The sequence below is a fragment of the Microtus oregoni genome, unplaced genomic scaffold (assembly GCF_018167655.1).
Source record: "Microtus oregoni isolate MIOR12 unplaced genomic scaffold, Mior012 000042F_ref0000377, whole genome shotgun sequence".
Lineage (NCBI taxonomy): Eukaryota > Metazoa > Chordata > Mammalia > Rodentia > Cricetidae > Microtus > Microtus oregoni.
The window spans coordinates 21,307,475-21,326,182 of NW_024543209.1; the positions used below are offsets into that span (position 1 = coordinate 21,307,475).

The 18,708-nt window shown below is 44.1% G+C and overlaps 1 protein-coding gene across 15 annotated transcripts in view; it reads left to right on the forward strand.

The window, feature by feature from the left end:
* The window catches only part of Carmil1 (capping protein regulator and myosin 1 linker 1), a 262,274-nt gene that overhangs the window by 162,134 nt on the left and 81,432 nt on the right, over positions 1-18,708 (forward strand). For all 15 annotated transcript variants that reach the window (XM_041632696.1, XM_041632697.1, XM_041632703.1 and 12 more), the window contains 6 exons: positions 975-1,061; positions 7,918-8,021; positions 10,888-10,965; positions 11,097-11,173; positions 14,861-14,965; positions 17,460-17,529. In XM_041632696.1, coding sequence (XP_041488630.1) covers positions 975-1,061; positions 7,918-8,021; positions 10,888-10,965; positions 11,097-11,173; positions 14,861-14,965; positions 17,460-17,529 — 521 coding nt within the window. The remainder of the gene's footprint in view (positions 1-974; positions 1,062-7,917; positions 8,022-10,887; positions 10,966-11,096; positions 11,174-14,860; positions 14,966-17,459; positions 17,530-18,708) is intronic.

An 18,708-nucleotide genomic window follows, 5' to 3' on the forward strand; every position in this document is an offset into this window, starting at 1 on the left:
ATCTGGTAATAGCAGAGCTGCTACTTGAGTAGTTAAAGGTACCCTGGTCTTGACAATGATGAAACTGCATCCGCTCACTCCAAAGAGAGATCATCTCATAAAGACAGAGGTTACAAACAAGAGCAAAGCTCTGAATCTCCCTCCCTAGAGGAGTTGTGTCTTATTTACCTGGAGAGAGAGAGAGAGAGAGAGAGAGAGAGAGAGAGAGAGAGAGAGAGAAATAGACAGACAGAGACAGACAGAGACAGAAGTTCTGTATAGGTGCTTGGATTTAAGACTTTGTCCCTTAGTTTAGGATAGCTTGTTTAGTGCTGTGTACTTTGACCTCTGATAACACATCCCAGGTGGTAACAGGTCACCTGCATACTTATCATAATGTTATTTTTGTATGTTTGTGTCTGTATGTGGCAAACATGTGCCTATATGCACGCGTGTGTGCCTATGCTACGGAGGCCAGATGTCAGCCTCCAGTGGCATTGCCCACTGTATTTCTTTGAGATTGGAGCTCTTTCTTTTCTCTGAAACTTGTCTATTTGGCAAGACTGGGCAGCAAGCCTCAGGACTCTACCTATCTCTGCCTCCTCACTAACGGGATGATAGGTGTGTGTCACTGTTTCTGGATTTTTAAAAATCTAGTTTATGGGGATTAAACTCAGGTCTTTGTGCTTACATATAAAGCACTCACTGACCGGGTCAGTTCGTGAGTCATGGCTTTGCTGTGAACAGCATTGTAACATGGAATATGTAAGGATAACGTTTTAGACACTGTATGTATTAGAGTCCGCTATTTCTCCAGCCTGGGGGATAGCACAGAAGGAAGGGATGGGGGCTTGATAGAGATTTACTACAAAAGAAGTCCTAACTTCAGATAGAAAAGTGTCCACTTTGTTGAAATCATACTTAATTTTTATACCTTGTAAAACAATTATGCTTCTAAGTCCTTGAAATTCTAATAATCTGTCTTCCTTTCTCAGGTGTGTCCTCCTTAAGTGTTCAGTTTGCCAAACTCCCAAAGGGACTGAAGCATTTAAACCTCTCGAGAACCTCATTGTCACCTAAAGGTACAGTGTATGTTATATACTTCATATTGTGTCTCTGACTGCTCTACCTGTTGCTTTTGACCATCACTCCGATATGTAGTTGATTAAATATGCAAATGATGTTATGATTGTAGTTTTAATGTAAAGGTATTGTACAATTCCAATTTGATCACCTAAACTTAAATGACTTATTTGTAGATAATAATTTTTAAATTTATGTGCAGTCCTAATTGTTTAAGCTTTGACCCAGGGAGTGCCGGCTGCCTCTAGTCTTGTAGTTCTCTTTCCTTCTTGGTTCATTTTTGGCAAAAGATGTTGACTTCCCCAGCTTTCAGAGTGAACATCTACTCACACAGAGGCTCTAGGGCTTGCTGTGAGTCACCGCCATAGTCCCCCAATTCCAGTCTCTGTTCTGTTCCCAGAAACGCTTTGTTTTTCTCTCAGATCTGACCTCCCTCTCCCCCCGTTATTTATCTAGTCACTCATGAGACCCTGTCCCTTCTGTTGCTCTGCCTGCAGTGTTATTAAGTGAGCATTGGCTCACAACAGTATTAGAAAAGCCCCACCCCCAGCTCTTAATTTGTCTCCATGCTCTGCTTGGTGCCTGAACACCTTTTCATCTCCAGATACTTGCACAGCTTCAGTGACCCTGACAAAATCTTCATCTGTGGGGGTCTCTGCTTCAATGGACTTCCCACTCCAGAGTCATTTGCTCTTCCCTTTGTTCACCTGTGGATCACACCCTGGATATTCCTGTCTCAGTACTGTCCTTTCTATGAGAATGACTCCCTTTGGGTTCGAGCTGCTCTTGAGTCTGAATCTTCCTGGCACAAAGCCACTTTGTAAGGTTCATTGAGGCCATTTCCTAAGTGGCATTCTCTGCTGTCTATCCATCAGTTCAGAATACCTGTGGTTGAAGCCTGGCTTTCCCACATCCTGGGCACTGCCATCCTCATCTCTATTCCCCACTGACTTGTGAAATAGAAATAAATCGCCATTTTGTCATAGTAGTGGTGTCCAGTGAGTTAATCAACATGGTACAGTTCCAGGCACTTTAATAAATACTGCCAGCAGCTGCCACTCCCTTCCACGACTACAGTCACTGTGCCATCACCATCACACTCACCGTCACACTCAGTGCCACCATCACCATCGTCATCGCTGTCACCATTGTTAATATTGTCACTCTTGTTATCACCCTTACAATCACTGTCACCAAACCCTAGCTCTCAGGGTCTGCTGTCACCCTCATTGCTAAGGTTATGACCGTTACTCTCACTGTCACTGCTACCATCAGAGTGACCGTCACCATTGTTGTCACTGTCACCCCCACTCTTGCTGTCACTGTGACCACCACCATTGCTGTCACTGTCATGCTCACCATCCATACCGCTCTCTCTTACCATAACCATCATCACACACACTGTCAGAATCACTATCAATATTCCCACTGTCAATGTGACCCTCGGGAACAACTGCCACAGCAGTACCCTCACCATCTACATTAAGATCATTACCGGCACCGTGGTGTGCTGCCATGGGTTACTACACACTTTCAGTTAAACCTAGGACAGCCTACATACACCTACTGCCAGTGAAGTGAACCGCTACCTCTGACATCTGGCCGCTCTCCAACTCTCTTTGTGAAGCTCTTCCCTCCCAACTCCCCTTCCCCACTTGCTCCTTCCCATGCTGCGTGACACGTTGTCTCTCTGTTTTTAACATACATTTTGGTTTTGTAGTTTCTGGCTGGTAGAAGCATGATTCATCCAGTGCTGTGCCTGACATCATCCCTGTCTCAGTGGTCACCATGACTGCACTTCAGTTAAATGTCAGCAGCTCTGGGTAGTGACCCATTCAGTCACACATTATTCTGATTATAGAATTATACTAGGAGTGTTTTGGAATTGCAATTGATTCATAAATCTCACCATCTCATGTGCCTATACTTGTGTACCCATGTTTAACACTCACTTGGTAGTGTTGACTAGCATGTCAACTACTAGTGAGAAATTTCCCTAGGTCAGTGTTAGCTCATTTGGTTCCAGGAACCATATACAGGTCTCAAGCTAAGATTCACTTCTTTCATTGTTCCTGTTATACTCAGAGATTGATTCTCAGAAGATCCCTTTTCTGATAATTATCAACTTATTGGCATATTTCTGGCAAAAACTTTAAAGATGCTGTTAGGTTAAGTAAGTAAGCAAAAATTATTTTTAATTTCATAACTGTTTGATCCCAAGCTTCCTGCTGTTTTCTGATGTCTGTACATGCGTGCAGAGCTACATGCGCTGTGTTTGATGTTTCACAAGCTGCTGCCATTCAGTGCATTGTGATTGTTGATGCTGGCAAACACACTCACTTTTGGGGCCACAAGATGATCCAGCTTATAGAGTGATTTATTTGAATAATGGACCACACGCATAGCTAAGTTCTCCAGCAGTGCCAGTGTCATTGATGTGAACTTGGCCACTAATTTTGCTTATTTCCTGAATTTCCTTTTTAGGATAAATTTCCTTAAATAGAATTACGAGCTTAAAGAATATGTGCCTATTTAGAGTTTTCATATCTCTTACCGCTTCCTCCTAGGAGTATTTTGTATAAATTTGTTTATAGTCTCACCACCACTAAATATTATTTTCCATTTTCACCATTCCTCTGCTTTCTTGAGATATAGTTTTCATGTAGCACAATTCGGCCTTGAACTCCTGGTTGTTCTCTTCTCTCTCTGTAACACAGGCAGGCTACTAACTCATGGCAATCCTCCTGTCTCAGCCTCCAGAGTGCTAGGATTATAGTCATGAGCTCTGTGGCATATGCCCTTTTTGTTCTCTGAAACAAGTAAGCGTTCAGTGTTCTCTTTTTCTCTAGTGGTGGTTCTCAACCTTCCTATTGCTGTGACCCTTTAATATCGTTCTTCATATTGTGGTGACCCCCGACCTTAAATTATTTTCTCTGCTACTTCATAACTGTAATTTTCCTACTGTTATAAAGCATAATGTAAATACCTGTGTTTTCCAGCGGTCTTCAGAGATCATGACCCACATGCTGAGAACCACTAGCTTAGGACATCTCCCCCCACTTTTCCTTAGTCTCTTGTGTATCTTCTTGGAATGTTGCTACTTGGCATTCTTGGTTAGTTTTCTATTTACAGTGCTATTTTTTCTTAATATATGGAAGTTCTCTACATATATTAATATGCAGTTCTGTTCCTTTGTTAATTATTGTAAAACAAATATAGGGGCACAGTGGTCATCTGTCCTTTGCAGGACAGGCTTTGGTTCTGCGGTAGCCTGTCACTCATGTCCTGTCCTCATGTCCTGTCCTACAGTGTGGCAGGAGTAGGTAACTGCACTGGCAAAGAAGGTTCTTTTATGCCTTTGGTGAGGACAACCTGGTCTGCCCAAACCTGTCCCAACTACTGCTTCCTGCCTGTGTCTTTCATATAATGCAGGAGTCTGTATCAAAATGTATGCTTTGAGAATTAGCATTGTTTTATTAAATAGGATCTGTAGAATTTTAAATTGTCCTTTTAAGATGTGTGTTTTGAATTGCTCAATTTGAAACATACTGGTTTCTTAATGGCACATACGCAGGTTCTGAAAGATTTCGAGTTTTGCAACCGTAGCTTTAAGTTTCTACTAAGTGTGACATATTTTTGTTCCTAGAAAACATGTATATTCATGGTTTTATAATAGAAAACAGACTTTTTTAAAACTCTCCCACGGTCCCCACAACATGCACCCTCCCTCACCTCCGCTTGATGGCTTTCTGGACCCACACCGGCATCCTGCTGGCTGGCAGATTATGTCAAGGCAGGACCATCTGGAGCCACCTCGTCCAGCTGTAAACTCTCCAATCATGAATACCAAGCATGATCAGAATCCCACAATAACCAGAGTCGAGGATGGCATGCCAATCTGTGCTGCATTTGGGTCATAAGAGCCCGAGTTTCTCCAGTGCTATCGTTTTGAAACTTCCTGTCATTCCTGAGCTTATTAACACAGACCTCATGTAAAAACGTGGGCTCAGGAAGAAGGAGGGACCACCCTTCTGCCTTTGGAGCATCCTCTGGAGTCTAGTCAGAGGTTGGCTCTCTGCCAGGTACCCACACTTGCCAAGGGACTCTTTGCTGTCAGGATTAATTTGGTCTTCTCGTTTTGGAATTTATTTATTGGGTTTTATAATACTTCACTTAAGTATATGACTTTGTAAGTGATTTTCCCGATGGGAGTCTGGTATTCTCCATATAGTTTAGGCTCAGTCAATGCATTAGAAAGAGAATGGTGAACACTGAAGGCTGGGAGGAAACAAAGCACTTTCCTTGTAGGTGTGAGGTCTGGAGTTTGATCTTCAGAACCCACATGCAAAAACAAAACAAGACAGAAATGCAAGCCTGGTGGCAGATATTTGTCGTCCAGCACTGAGGAGGAGAAGCTAGGCGAATCCCTGGGGCTCATTAACTGGTCAACTTAACCTAACTGGTGAGCCTAGGTCAGTAAGACATCCTGTGTCAACAAACGAGGTGGACATCTTCCAGGGTTGACCTACTGCCTCCACATAAACACATACACACACGCACATGAATGTGCACACACACACATAGGCAGATGAATATGGATGACAAGACGAAGAAAGAATATTGGTCGTTTGCACTTTGATTTAGATTCTATATAATGTGCACGCCTTTGTTATATAGATGGTTAGTTTGGAATGCTACTGCATGTTCTGTTAACTCTTTGTTAATCCTACCTTCTTACACTGGATACTCTCTATCCTTGTGTGGCTGGTGGCAGTTGCCTCAGTGGATCCTGAGGATGGTTGTCCTCAGGGTCTGTAGGGTATTAGAGCTTGATTCCAGCTTCTCCCCATCCATGTGCCATGCCCCTTATATAAAGTGGCATAGCCTTTGCATATAGCCCGCACACATCTTGCTGTGTCCATCTGAGACATCTCTAGGTTATTTATAAACCTGCTTAAATGTAAGTCTTTGTAAATAGTTATTGTCTTAGTTTGCTTTCTGTTGCTGTGATAAAACACTAATCAAAACCACCTTAGGTAGGAAAGGTTTTATTTCGCTTATTTAACCAGAGGAAGCCTGGGCTAGGTAGAACTCAAGGCAGGAGCCTCGAAGCAGGAACTGAAGCAGAGACCATGGAGGAGAAGTGTTGCTAACTGCTTGTTCTCCATGGCTTGCTCAGTCTAGTGTCTTAATTCTTCGCACCAGCTGTTGTTGGGTGGAACCACCCCCAGTGGGCTGGATCCTCCCACATCAATCATTCATTGCCCTACAGATTTAACTACAGGAACTTTGATGGGGCGTCTTCTCAGTTGAGATTTCCTCTTCCCAGATGGCTCCAGCTTGTGTCAAGTTAAGAAAAACAAAACAAAACAACAGCAACAAAACCCCAGCCAATACATCTCTATATATTGTATCACCTACAGTATGCTGACAAAGAAAAAAAAATTCATGCTTGCTCAGTATATAGGCCTCTTTTGTTTCTGGGGTTTTGAGATTGGTATCAGTATATAACTCAAAATTGCAGTGGCTTTTTTTTTGGGGGGGGGGCAGTTCCATGTTGGCTGGTCTTGCCTCAAACGGTATTGTTCAGGCTGCCTTTTGAACTCTTGGCAGTCCTTTTTTACCTCAGCTTCCCCAGTACTGGATGTCAGAATGAACTGTCACTCTCAAGAAAGAAAACAAAGAACTTTGGAATATTTTGTGATGGTTGGCTGCATCCACAGATGCAGAGCCCACAGGCATGAAAACCTCCTGTGTCAATCTGTCGTGTCTGCCACTGAGAGAGCCTGTATATGGTCAGGTAGAAATCTTTGAGCTTCAGACACCTCTGTCTAGTGAACGTTAGGCTTTCAAAAAAAAATTTTGGTTAAAAAAAATTTATCTATCTATCTATCTATCTAGCACTGTTTTGGAATTTAACATTTATCATGATGGGCTCTAGATCTTGCAGGACAAAGAAAAATGTGTCTTTGTATAACTCTACGTATTATAAGCAATAAATGTTGAGTTGATAGCCAGGGAATTCTTCTTCATACCTGCTTGAAATATTTCTCAATGCATCTGTCTCCGCTTTTTCCACACCTCAGTGTTCAGTCTCCCTCCAGCTCAGGGGCCCTTTACAGGTTCCCATTGGAGCGATGATCACCCCTCGGCTTAGTTAAGTTCAGCTTGAGCCGTCTCTGATTATAAAACTTTATAGTGCGTTAAATGAAAGTTGTCCCTTTTAGTCAGGCATGGTGGTCTGATCCTGTGATCCTAACACGCAGGAGGCAGAGGCTGGAGGATTGCTTCCTGTTTGAGTTTGCCCTGGCATACCTGGTGGAAACCCTGTTTCTAACAACAAAAGGAAGCAGTCTTTTTGATTCCTTCACATTGTGGACATTTCATCTCCCTGTTTACAAATCCACTTCATTCCAGATTTTACCTTGAACACAAATGCACTTAGTGCAATATATTCCTCTGTCGAGTTCCCAATACTTAAGTAGCACGATTGACCAGTATTTGCCTGTGTGTCATTTAAATACTATCACTAAGTCAAGAATCATCTGGTAGGATTGAATGTGTGCTCAAAATCATCAGCTAGGTAGGTGGCTTTCATCACTCTGGGACTTGAAAGTAAAACACTTTCTGTTCTTGTATAAATTGGAAGACTGAAGTGCAGGTTGTCTGTGAGACTTCTGGCTCCCCAGAGGGATTCTCCAGGAGTCCCAAATCAGTGGTCCCCTCCAAGAACAGAGCTCTGGCCCTGCAGGTCTGGGCAGTTCGATTTGACTCTAGGGCTGTTTGTGGAAGCTCACAAGCCTTGTTCTGTTTCTTCGAGTGGACGCTGAGCTTGGATGGTTTCTCTTGTTGCAGGGGTGAACAGCCTTTGTCAGTCCCTCAGTGCCAACCCTCTGACTGCCTCTACCCTCACCCACCTGGACCTCTCAGGGAATGCTCTCCGTGGAGATGACCTCTCGGTAAGATTTCCTTTCCTCTCCAAGGGAGCCATTCTTTCTAACCCTGTCACCCCAGCTTGTTCCTCCACCACGCTCTCAATCGTGAAATGTTGCGAGAACTCCGGAGCCTGCCTCAATTGAATGTAGCCTTGGCGAGATAATTAAGTTGCTTTTTTACTTGATGGTGCTGAGGTCACATCCTTTTGGGAAACAGTTTCATCAAATAGCGTTGTTGGGATACTGGTGCCGTTTGTTTGTTTTGAGAGAAGCTGTCAGCCTAGAACCCATTGTGTATCAGAATGCTGGCTTCTAGCTCAGGGTGATTGTCCTAACTCAGTCCCTTCGGTGTTGAGATTGAGAATATGAACCAAGCGCCCAGCTTTTGTGAGTCACAGACTAGCCCATAAATAAGATAAAAGTAGTCAAGAGCCAGGCGGTGGTGGCATGCGCCTTTAATCCCAGCACTCGGGAGGCAGAGCTAGGCGGATCTCTGTGAGTTTGAGGCCAGCCTGGTGGTCCACAAGAGCTAGTTCCAGGACAGGCTCCAAAGTTACAGAGAAACGGTGTCTCAAAAAAAAAAGTAGTCAGGATCTATTCATCAGAGTTTGATTTTGAAGGCATAAGTAAGTAAATAAATAATAAATATTTTTCCCTCAGTTCTAACAAGATGTTTTATGTACTTGCATAGCAATATAAATGCACGACAGATCTTCCTGTTGTGTGGGGGGTTAGTTATAGTTCATTACATGGTAAACGGTCCCTTCTAGTCACCATGCTAGAGTTAAAAGAAGGCTGCCTTTGGCAACAGGGCATGCAGATCTTGAGCGTTTGGAAAGGACCTTCATTTGTGTACTCCTATACCACAGAGATGAGAAACACCCCAATTTATTCTCATTTCTTTTGTTTTACTTTACCTATAAAACAGGGAATGCAAAATGAAAGCTCTGTGTGTGTGGGGGGGCATGCGTGTGTGTGCATGTATTTAATCTGAGCCCTCCCCCTTCACACTTGAAATCATTTTAGCAGAGCTTGTTTCTGCTGCCTTTTGATTTTCCCTTTTTCATTTCTGGTGTCCACTGTTGATCCTTAAACCTACCTCCTCCCAAGAGAAAGCAAAGAGTACTATGGGAAAGACCCCAGCCTTTATGGTGGCACCGTGGAGGGTAAATGAGGTGGAATGTTAGATGTGGCAGCACATTCCTAGTGTTCAAGAGGCTAAGACAGGAGGACTGCACTGAGATTGAGGGCAACCTTTGCTATATAGTGAGTTCCAGGCCAGACTGGGTTACAGAGTAAAACATACTCCCAAAAAATAGAGTAAGAGAGATGGCTCAGTGGTTAAGAGTGCTTACTAGTCTTGCAGAGGACCTGGGTTCAGATCTCAGCACCCACATGGCTGCTAACAACCATCTATAATAGTAGTTCCAAGGGATCTGATGCCATCTTCTTATTTCTATGGGTCCCTCTGTGCATGGATACGGTGCACATACATACACTCATGAGCATACTCGTAAAATAAATAAATAAACATTTTAAAATAAATGAATCAAAAACAAAGACAAACAAAAAGAGGCTGATATTAAGTAATAAGACTCATCTATAATAGGGACACGAATAATGATTTCAGACGACGAAACAGCTCCACGTTTCCTGGTTCAGGGTACAGCTTGTTCCAGATAGCCTCTGGGTACAGTGGAGTACAGTGAAGGGGCTGAGTGACTTGGGCTCCCAGCCAGAGACACACCAACATTCTAGAGTCCTCATCAGGTGCAGACTGACTTGGCCTGCCTTCTGGGAAAGCCACTTGTTAAGGGCCCCATCACTCCTTGAGGGAGGAAGAGCTCCCCCAACTGGTAGAGGGAAGCAAAACCACACCAAAATAAAGGGGCCTTAAGGAAGGTCTCTGAAGCTGGAACCTGGAACTTCATGTAAATAAAGGCAAAATGTTTCTGCTGAGCCAGACCCCGCCACCATGTAGTCTCTTCTGGGCCTCTGGTTACTCCAAAGCATCTGCAGGTTTGTGTTCCCTTACACGCCTTGCTGGAGTGAGTTTCCTGGAGTACCATAGAGTCAGACTGTCTCATTTTATGAGTATTGGCTCAGTCTGTCAGCATAAGCTTGTGTATGCTTGCTCTGGGTGCCACCCAGGGAAGCAGGGGAGACGTGAAGGTTGTCACCTGGGGCAAGAAACCTGGACTGTGTTGTCGGGGAATTCTGGCTCCTGTTTACTCCGGGGAAATTAAAGGACATCAAAGGGATTTATTTAATTGTTTTCATGCCCATTTAAGGTTGTGGCGGGATAGGGGGAGGGGTTCAGGAAATTGTAGGCATTGCAGTACCCCCAAAACAAGAAATTTTAGCAGTACTTTAGTTCTGGGTTCTTTTCTTCTGTTTTCCTAATAGTTTCATCAGGACAGTCTTGTTAAATTTTTGAAGTCACTAGGGATAGAAAAATCACTAAATTGGAGAAAAGAGAACGTAGCCTGAGACCGTCTATGGCTCAAATTCAAATAGTATTTTCCTCAATACTTTGATTGACTCGATTTTGATGGAGTAACTGCAATCCAGGTGGTGTTCCAGACTAAGAAGTTAGAGTTATTCGGCAGTGCTCAAATTATATAGTAAGAATTGAACTAATCAAGAGAAAAAAGTCATGTGGCAGTAACATTCCTCTTGGCCTTTTTTTTTTTAATGCCTGTGTAATTTTTCTTCATGTGCCCTTTGGGTTTTTCTCCTAGGGAAGGGGCTAGAATAATGGCAAGTCTGAAAACCTTCTGAGAAACAGTCAAGAAGGTCGGGGCATGCGGGTGACTGTGTTCTGAAGCGTCACCTTGCATGGCGGTATGTCTTTCTAGAGCCTAACATTCGCTCTTTTGCTTCTTTCCAGCACTTGTACAATTTTTTGGCCCAGCCCAACACCATCGTTCACCTGGACTTATCTAACACAGAATGTTCTCTGGAATTGGTAATGCCTCTTTCTATGCCTCTGGCTCTCAGGACGCCTCTCTGATGGGGTGGAGGCCCATCTCTTTAGTAAAGTTTTCAATGGGCCTAGGAGTCTGTGGAAGTGACAGCGTCCTCCCCTTTCTTCCTCAGGTGTGTAGTGCTCTTCTCCGGGGGTGCCTTCAGTGTCTAGCTGTGCTCAATCTCTCCAGATCCGTCTTCTCTCACAGGTATGGCTGTCTCCTTGCTACCATTGCTGTCTTAAAGCCCCTTCTGCTGATGAGGTGTGAGGTTAGTGAGCATAGAGTGATTATGGCAGGAGAATTGGTTGTTGCTTAAGACAGAGTTTCACACTGTAGCCTGGTTTCAAACTCACGCCAGTCTTCCTGTCTTGACCTCCCAAGAGCCCGGATTACAGGTTTGTAGACTATCATACCTGGCTTGGGAACTAAATGTTGTACATGGAGGATGGTCTTAAATCATAGCTGTAAGTTTTTGGGTCTTGAAAATTAAAGGTTTTTGTTGTTGTTGCATCTTAAAACACAACTTAAGGGGCCTTGTATATAATGTTAGCATTCTTATTTGAACTGTAGATATGTGCGTGGATTCATGTATTTGGTCAGGTACTCTCTTACTATAGTACAACCCTTTTAAAAATATCTATAGCTTCTTCTCAGTGATGAGGTTAGAAGAAAATATGTATGGCTTCTGGGAACAAACAAGAACAGTCACCTTGGAACTCCTGGTTGTGATTTTTAGGAGGGGAGAGCTAATTATAGCATCCCGGTTCCACTGACATCTCAGCTCTTGTAGTGAGTGGAGCGGTGGGCTGTGTTCCGGCCACCCCGGCTCCAGCATGGCTAGCTTATGCCCTGAAATAATTACACGGAAACTGTATTCTTTAAACACTGCCTGGCCCATTAGTTTCAGCCTCTTATTGGCTAGCTCTTACATATTGATCTAACCCATTTCTAATAATCTGTGTAACACCACAAGGTGGCTTACCAGGAAAGATCTTAAACCTGTGTCTGTCTGGAGTGGGAGAATCATGGCGACTGCCTGACTCGGCTTCTTTCTCCCAGCATTCTGTTCTGTCTACTCCGCCTACCTAATTTTCTGTCCTATCAAAGGCCAAGCAGTTTCTTTATTAATTAACCAATGAAAGCAACAGATAGAAAGATGACCCTCCTCCATCAAGCTCTAGACACAGTACATCGGATGCAGCAGGATTTGTGAACAGCGGCCACTTTGCAGTGAGTAAGTGATGAAAAGCACCTGCGCTCACAGGTGCGGCATCCCTGGCCATTCTGGGCATTAGTCCCGTTCAACCCTCACCCTGCAGGACTGTGAACACACGGCATGGATTATCTTCTGCCCATTATACTCTTTAGTGATCTGGGGTCCTGCCTAATAATAGTGTTTTCTCCATATTTCCAAGTTAATCTTTTAAAAGCCTTCTATATTCAAGAGAATAACTTGACTTATTTGGAAAATTCAGTTTGGTGGCATGCTTTATTTCTATACTGTGCCTTGTAAATATTACCAATATGCATTTCCAAATACTCTGGGTTCATTATTCAAGAGTGATATGGACACTTCTCATATGGTGACACATGGCCGTAATCCTAGATGGTGGAGGCAGGGGAGTTCAAGGTGTTCCTCAGTCACATATTGAGTCTGAGAAAATCATAGACTACAAAGGACTCTGTCTTAAACAAGCAAACAAAACTCAATAGAGAGAGGAAGAGATGGGCCTTTTACATACCAAAAATACGCTTCCAAATCCTCAACAGAGTGACTTAGAGAATGTCAAAGTCTGGGAGACAGCATGGGGAGAGAGTGTTCAACCTGGCTGTCCTGTCTTATATGTTTAGAGGCAGGTCACGAAGCCTCACTTTGACAGAGCTGTAATTGACTGAGGAACTGAATTACAGGATGACAGCTCCGCTTATAAAGGTTTCTGTATAATCAGCTCTTTGGAGTTCGGTCGCTGTGGTTTCTGCCATGACGGTCTTCAGTGGCGCTGTGCTTTGCGTGTGGCAGAATGGTGCTAACATGTCGCCTTGTCATCCCGATGAAAGATTGTGATTAAGCCATTAATACTCAGCACCTCTCTTAGATAGACTCCTGGAAGCACTTGGTAACTCTGTTCAGATTAGTGAGTGCGTACTGAGGCATAGATTGTTAGCCAGGCTCGTCAGATTTTGCTCCCAAATGATTTCATAGTTGTGCCCACCAGGAGAGGCTGGGTAGTTCTGAGGGTCCCATGTGGGCTGACCCTGTCACCTTCAGCCTGGGAGGAAGCATCCTTTATCTGGAAAATGGAAGGGGGGGGGCAGGACAAGCCTGGCAGTGTGTGTCCTGGCTCAGAAAGCTGCCTACTGAGAGTCACATCAGATCCTTTCACATTCCATTGGTCGCGGAGGCTCTCAGGGCTAAGCCACAGTCACTGGAGTGATAAGAGGTCACTGTCTCTTTCTTATAAAGGGAAATGAATATTAGGGAATGTTCGAACAACCCCAAAGCAGAGAAACAGGAAGAGAAGGATTTCAAACAGCAATGCAAACTGCATTTACTTACAAAAAAATAAGCAGGACTATACAAGCTGGCAGGCTCTACTGTCTCTCTACTGTCTGGAAGCAGCTCTCTGAAATATCTAATGTCATGTATCTGACCAGAATCCTGCTTATTTCTAGTTGACTTTTTCCCTTCTCAGGTCAAGATCCCCATGACTTACATTTTCCTTTCCTAATAGCTGGGGATTGTCACATTTTAAGACATCGATTTAGAAGCTCTCAAGTATCACAGGTTTTTAAAGACCTCTGCACATGCAAAATACTGGTGAATATGATGAGGCAGACCTAGGCCCCTGAGGTGCCTGCTGCCCTCTGTATGATTTGCAATCATTTAAGTGGCATCATGGGCTTCAGCTAAGTGCTTCTTGCTGCTGAGCCAATCACAGTTCTCAGAGAATGGAGCAAGCTAAGCCTGCACTCTTCACTGTGGGTGCTTGAGGCGAGTTCCTTTGCAAGCCATTGTAGTACAGCTTTGATTCCGCAGCATGACTTGACCCAGTTTTGACTGACATAGCAAGAGGAAACATCATCCAGCCGCTTCATTTTCTGCTTTGTCTTTATTCTACAATTTTGGCCTGGAATGATTAGGTTTAAAATGTGAATGTGGTAGACATGGGCTACTGGTCATGCAGGCTGGATGCCATTCAGTTCTAAATCAGGTCACCCTCTCATTGAGTCTATCTGTTTGACTGGCATCCGGTGCATAGTAAGAGTAAGATGACTTCAAGACAAATCTAGCTGTGGTGGTGTATTCCTATTCCCCAGCACTTGGGAAGTACAGACAGGAGGCAGAGGAGTTTGGGGTTGTCTTTAGCTATGTAGTGAATTTAAGAGCAGCCTGGGTTGCATGAAACTGTCTCAAAAAACAGAGCTGGATCTGTGACTCAGCGGTAGAGCACTTGCCTCTAGTGCATGGAGTCATAGGTGGAGTCTCCAGCACTGTCAAAAGTCAAGAGGCAGACAAGCAAATGAACTATCTCTAAGCCCACAGCCCAATGCAGCGTCAATCTGCACCACGGATACCGTCCAGTGGCAAAGGTTAATGAATGAACCTTAATAAATACCACATAATTCTAACCTCCTTTTTTGTTTTTTTACATGTTTCTTGAAGATTAGCGGACTAAAATACAATGAGTTTATTAGATATCAAGAAAAGGAATAAATTGTTTTGTGGGTTTGAGGCCCTTAAGTTAGCATTTAGACCTTGTTTCTTCTTTAAAGGTCTATTGGAGATATGACTTTGTGGATCTCACGTCTGCATACCCAATAAGCAGGACAGATAGAAGATAACCACTTGTTTGATGCTTGTGTTGTGTTTTGTTTTTTTGTCTTTTTTCCTAGGAAAGGAAAAGAAGTCCCCTTATCTTTCAAGCAGTTTTTCAGCAGTTCTCTGGCTTTGATGCAAATCAATCTTTCAGGCACGAAACTGTCTCCGGAGCCCTTGAAGTGAGTGGTTCATCTGTTGTCTCGAGAGCTTTTACAGTTACAGTAATGTGCCGGAAGGAAGGCAGAGCATGCCTGCGAGAAAGCCTTCTGAGGCAGGAGAGTGACTCACAGACTGACAGTATTGGGCACAATGGGTGTTGCTGTATCTCCTATTAGTCTTTCTGTGACTTTTGGCCTTCTGTAAAAGCTGTCACATAAAGGTTGTGTCCAGGGAATGTGGAGAAAGAGCACAGTGAACCCCATTCATGTGTAGTTAATGTGGAAAAGGGAGGAGAGCTCGAGATAGTATCCCAGGTACCACTGTCTTTTTAAACCTCTGTCCAGCCCATTTTGGTTACATTCTTTTGTGTATACCTTAACCAATGCTTAACTATTCCTATAACTACTAATAGTCAGATGTACTATATATCATACCTATATATGTATATACACATTTACATGTATATACATATATGCATGTACACACCACAACACACATACACAAGGACATCAGTTTGCAGCGAGATAGTTCTGGATGTGGAATAGGCAACGTTTGGCCGGTGAGGTGGCTCAGCAGGAGTGAGCTCTTGCCACACAACCCGACAACCTGAGCTTCGCAGGGTCCATGTGAAGGTGGAAGGAGAAAACCAAGCCCGACAACCTGAGCTTCGCAGGGTCCATGTGAAGGTGGAAGGAGAAAACCAAGCCCGACAACCTGAGCTTCGCAGGGTCCATGTGAAGGTGGAAGGAGAAAACTGTCCCCCAAAAGTTGTCCTCTCACCTCCATATATGTGTTGTGACATGCTCATACAACATCCACACATGCTCACATGTGTGTGAATGGGAAGAGAGAACTGAATACTGTGTCCTCTTTGCTCACTTTGGTGTATGTACACACACACACACACACACACACACACCACCACCACCACCACCACCACGAGGGATAGTATCCTACATATATTCTTTTGCACATTAATCATATTGTTGGCATACTCATTCGGCTAACATTTATTTTGAACCCATCACATGCTTAGTCCTTTTTCCCCGTAGAGTGGATTAGGAGACTGGCATGTTCAGGATAATTTTGGTGTACACAGTGTTTGAGTCTTTAATTGTTGCTGACCCTTGTATATGAAGAATAGCTGTCCATTGGCTACTGTGGAGTCCTCACTGTGTGCCCAAGGCCTGAGAATTGCTGCAAGGATAAACTCTAAGAACCTCCCTTTTGATTCTACATTCCCTTTACTCCCGCATTCTATGGGGTGGAGGTCCTCCCCGTGGGTGGAGGTCCATTCTCTGGGATCATCAGGAACAGGTGTTACTCCAAGTAGGAAATGCCTGGTAGGAGACGGTTAGTGTGTGCGCTCTCTGCCTTGTGTCCTGATCAGTTTCACATTTGGCTTTTTCCTTTCTGCTGCCTAAGTTTATCCTGAGGTCTTATTGAAGATTTTTTTTTTGAGTTTGTGGAATTTATTTTTTATTTTTTATCTTGTTCTTACATTTATCTATTTAGTGTGTGTGTGTGTGTGTGTGTGTGTGTGTGCATGTGCATGAGTATATGGTATATGTGTAGAGGTCAGAGGACAACTTGCAGGAACTGAGTCTGTCAATCATCAGAGTGACTGGAATTGAACTCGGGTCATGAGACCTAGCAGCAGGCTCCTGTACCCATGGAGCCTCCGTTCTGTAGAATTTAAGAGCTGCTTGGCACATGTAGATCCAGGTGTGCTCAACTTTATTGGAATTTGCAGGACTGATTTGTAGCGGTGGAATCAATCCACTTTTGAGCTTTGATATCTGGACAATGAATCCAGTCCCCTCAACCTGCAGACAAGAGATAGCATCTGCATTGTGCTGCAGGTGGGTGGCCGGCCAGGATCCTGGGCACAGCTACACAACACGGGCCTCCTCATCTCCAGGGTGCCTGTATCCTCACCTGCACATTCTGTTCAGTGACTTAACAAACTCATCTAGCTCTCGCTTCACCCTCTGGAAAACTGTGGGGCCCGACGCCCTCGCTGTCTCTTCCTTAGGGAAAGCCAGCTCCCTGTGCTACACTATAGCAATCACGTAATAATATTCCATAAGGATCATTAAAGCTGTTCACAAGCAGATGCAGGTGGGACTTTATCTACGATGAACACAATTTGATTTCAGTATGCAATTAGGTGGGCTGTGGGTTTATTTGCATAGGAATAGCAGTATTTTCAAGGCTTGCATTTATGATGGAGTCACCTCCTGTCAGAGAGAAGAATGTCGAAGTGTCACGTGCCCACGGTTGTCAGAGAGAGAATGCAGTTGGCATTTTCAAAAAGTGAGAGGGCGCTTGGTGTCTGACCCGGGTTTTAGAAAATGTGTTCATTCTCCAGGCTTTATTCAGTGTGCTCGCTGTGTGTGTGTGTGTGTGTGTGTGTGTGTGTGTGATTGCTTTGTGTGGGTGAGAATGCTAACGTGTGCATATTGTCATTCTTCCTGTGAAGTTGTGACTAATATGTGTGTTTCCTTCCCTCAGGGCACTGCTCTTGGGCCTGGCCTGCAATCATAGCTTGAAGGGGGTCTCTCTGGACCTCAGCAACTGTGAGGTAAGACCTCCCCGACAGCACGCTGGAGCAGACAACGGCCTCGACATTGTTTTTGCGTTCTTCCTGGGAAAGGGGGATACTGTGATTCCACAGGGAGAAACGAAGCAGAAAAACACATACAAGTGTCGCATAGTCTGTGCTTTGCAATTTTATCTGCGAGTCACCACCGAACACCTTCCCAATTACATTCAAGAATGCTTTTAATGACTTTCCCCTCAATCTTGGCGCCTGTTGCCTGAGTGTTTTATGACGAATCCCCATGATCCAAAGTCATAAACGAGCTTCACCGTCGCGAAATGCAGCACACCGCATTGCTTTCAGATGTGCAGAGCTGATTTTGGATTTGTAGGATGTAAAACAGAATGTCTCTCTTGTTAACTCTTTTTAATATCTTAGCTTAAGACAGGTGCCCTCAAACATCTCTTGAAATTATACGGAAGCTCTGAGCATTTCCAGTCAGGGAGCCCTCAGAGAAGAGCTGAGGCTGAAGTGTGTATTAAAGAACACTCAGGCTTTCCTCTTCTGGGAACTGTCAGTTCATGTGGAGATCATCAAGACAAGCCTGGCTTTGCACAGTGTGTCCTCCCCGTCTCTTTTTCCCGGGCTCTCTCTTTTCCTGTTTGTGCCTGTAGGTTTACTCTGGCACAGTCCCCACTAGCCCCTCTCCTCCTTAAGGTCACCACTTTGAGGACCTAAGTCAAGGCCAATCTTCCTAATAAACCCATCAGACTGTGTCATCCTAGGTGGCTTGGCTGATGTATTAGTCACTCGGCTCATTTCTGTGGCAAACATCTGACAAAGGGAACTTAAGGAAGCCAGGTTTATCTTGGCTCACTGTTCAAGGCTGCAATCAATCATCTCAGGAAGGTATGGTACAGAGAACCAAGCATCTGTGACGCTGTAGCCATGGCCAGGAAGCAGGCAGCAATGGATGCTGGTGCTGTTTGTTTTACCTTCTTCACTAAATCCAGGACCTCCAATTCAAGGGTTGGTTCTGCCTATATCATGTGAGACCTTTTCTGGGAATCCACCCCCCTCCCGACATGCCCAGAACTGTGCCTCCTAGGTGATTCCAGTTCCGGTCTGGGTTGATAATGTAGATGAGCCATCACTGATGACGTCACGTAATTTCTGTGTTTGTATGTGATAGAATATTAGCGTTCCCCTAGGAAGATGTCA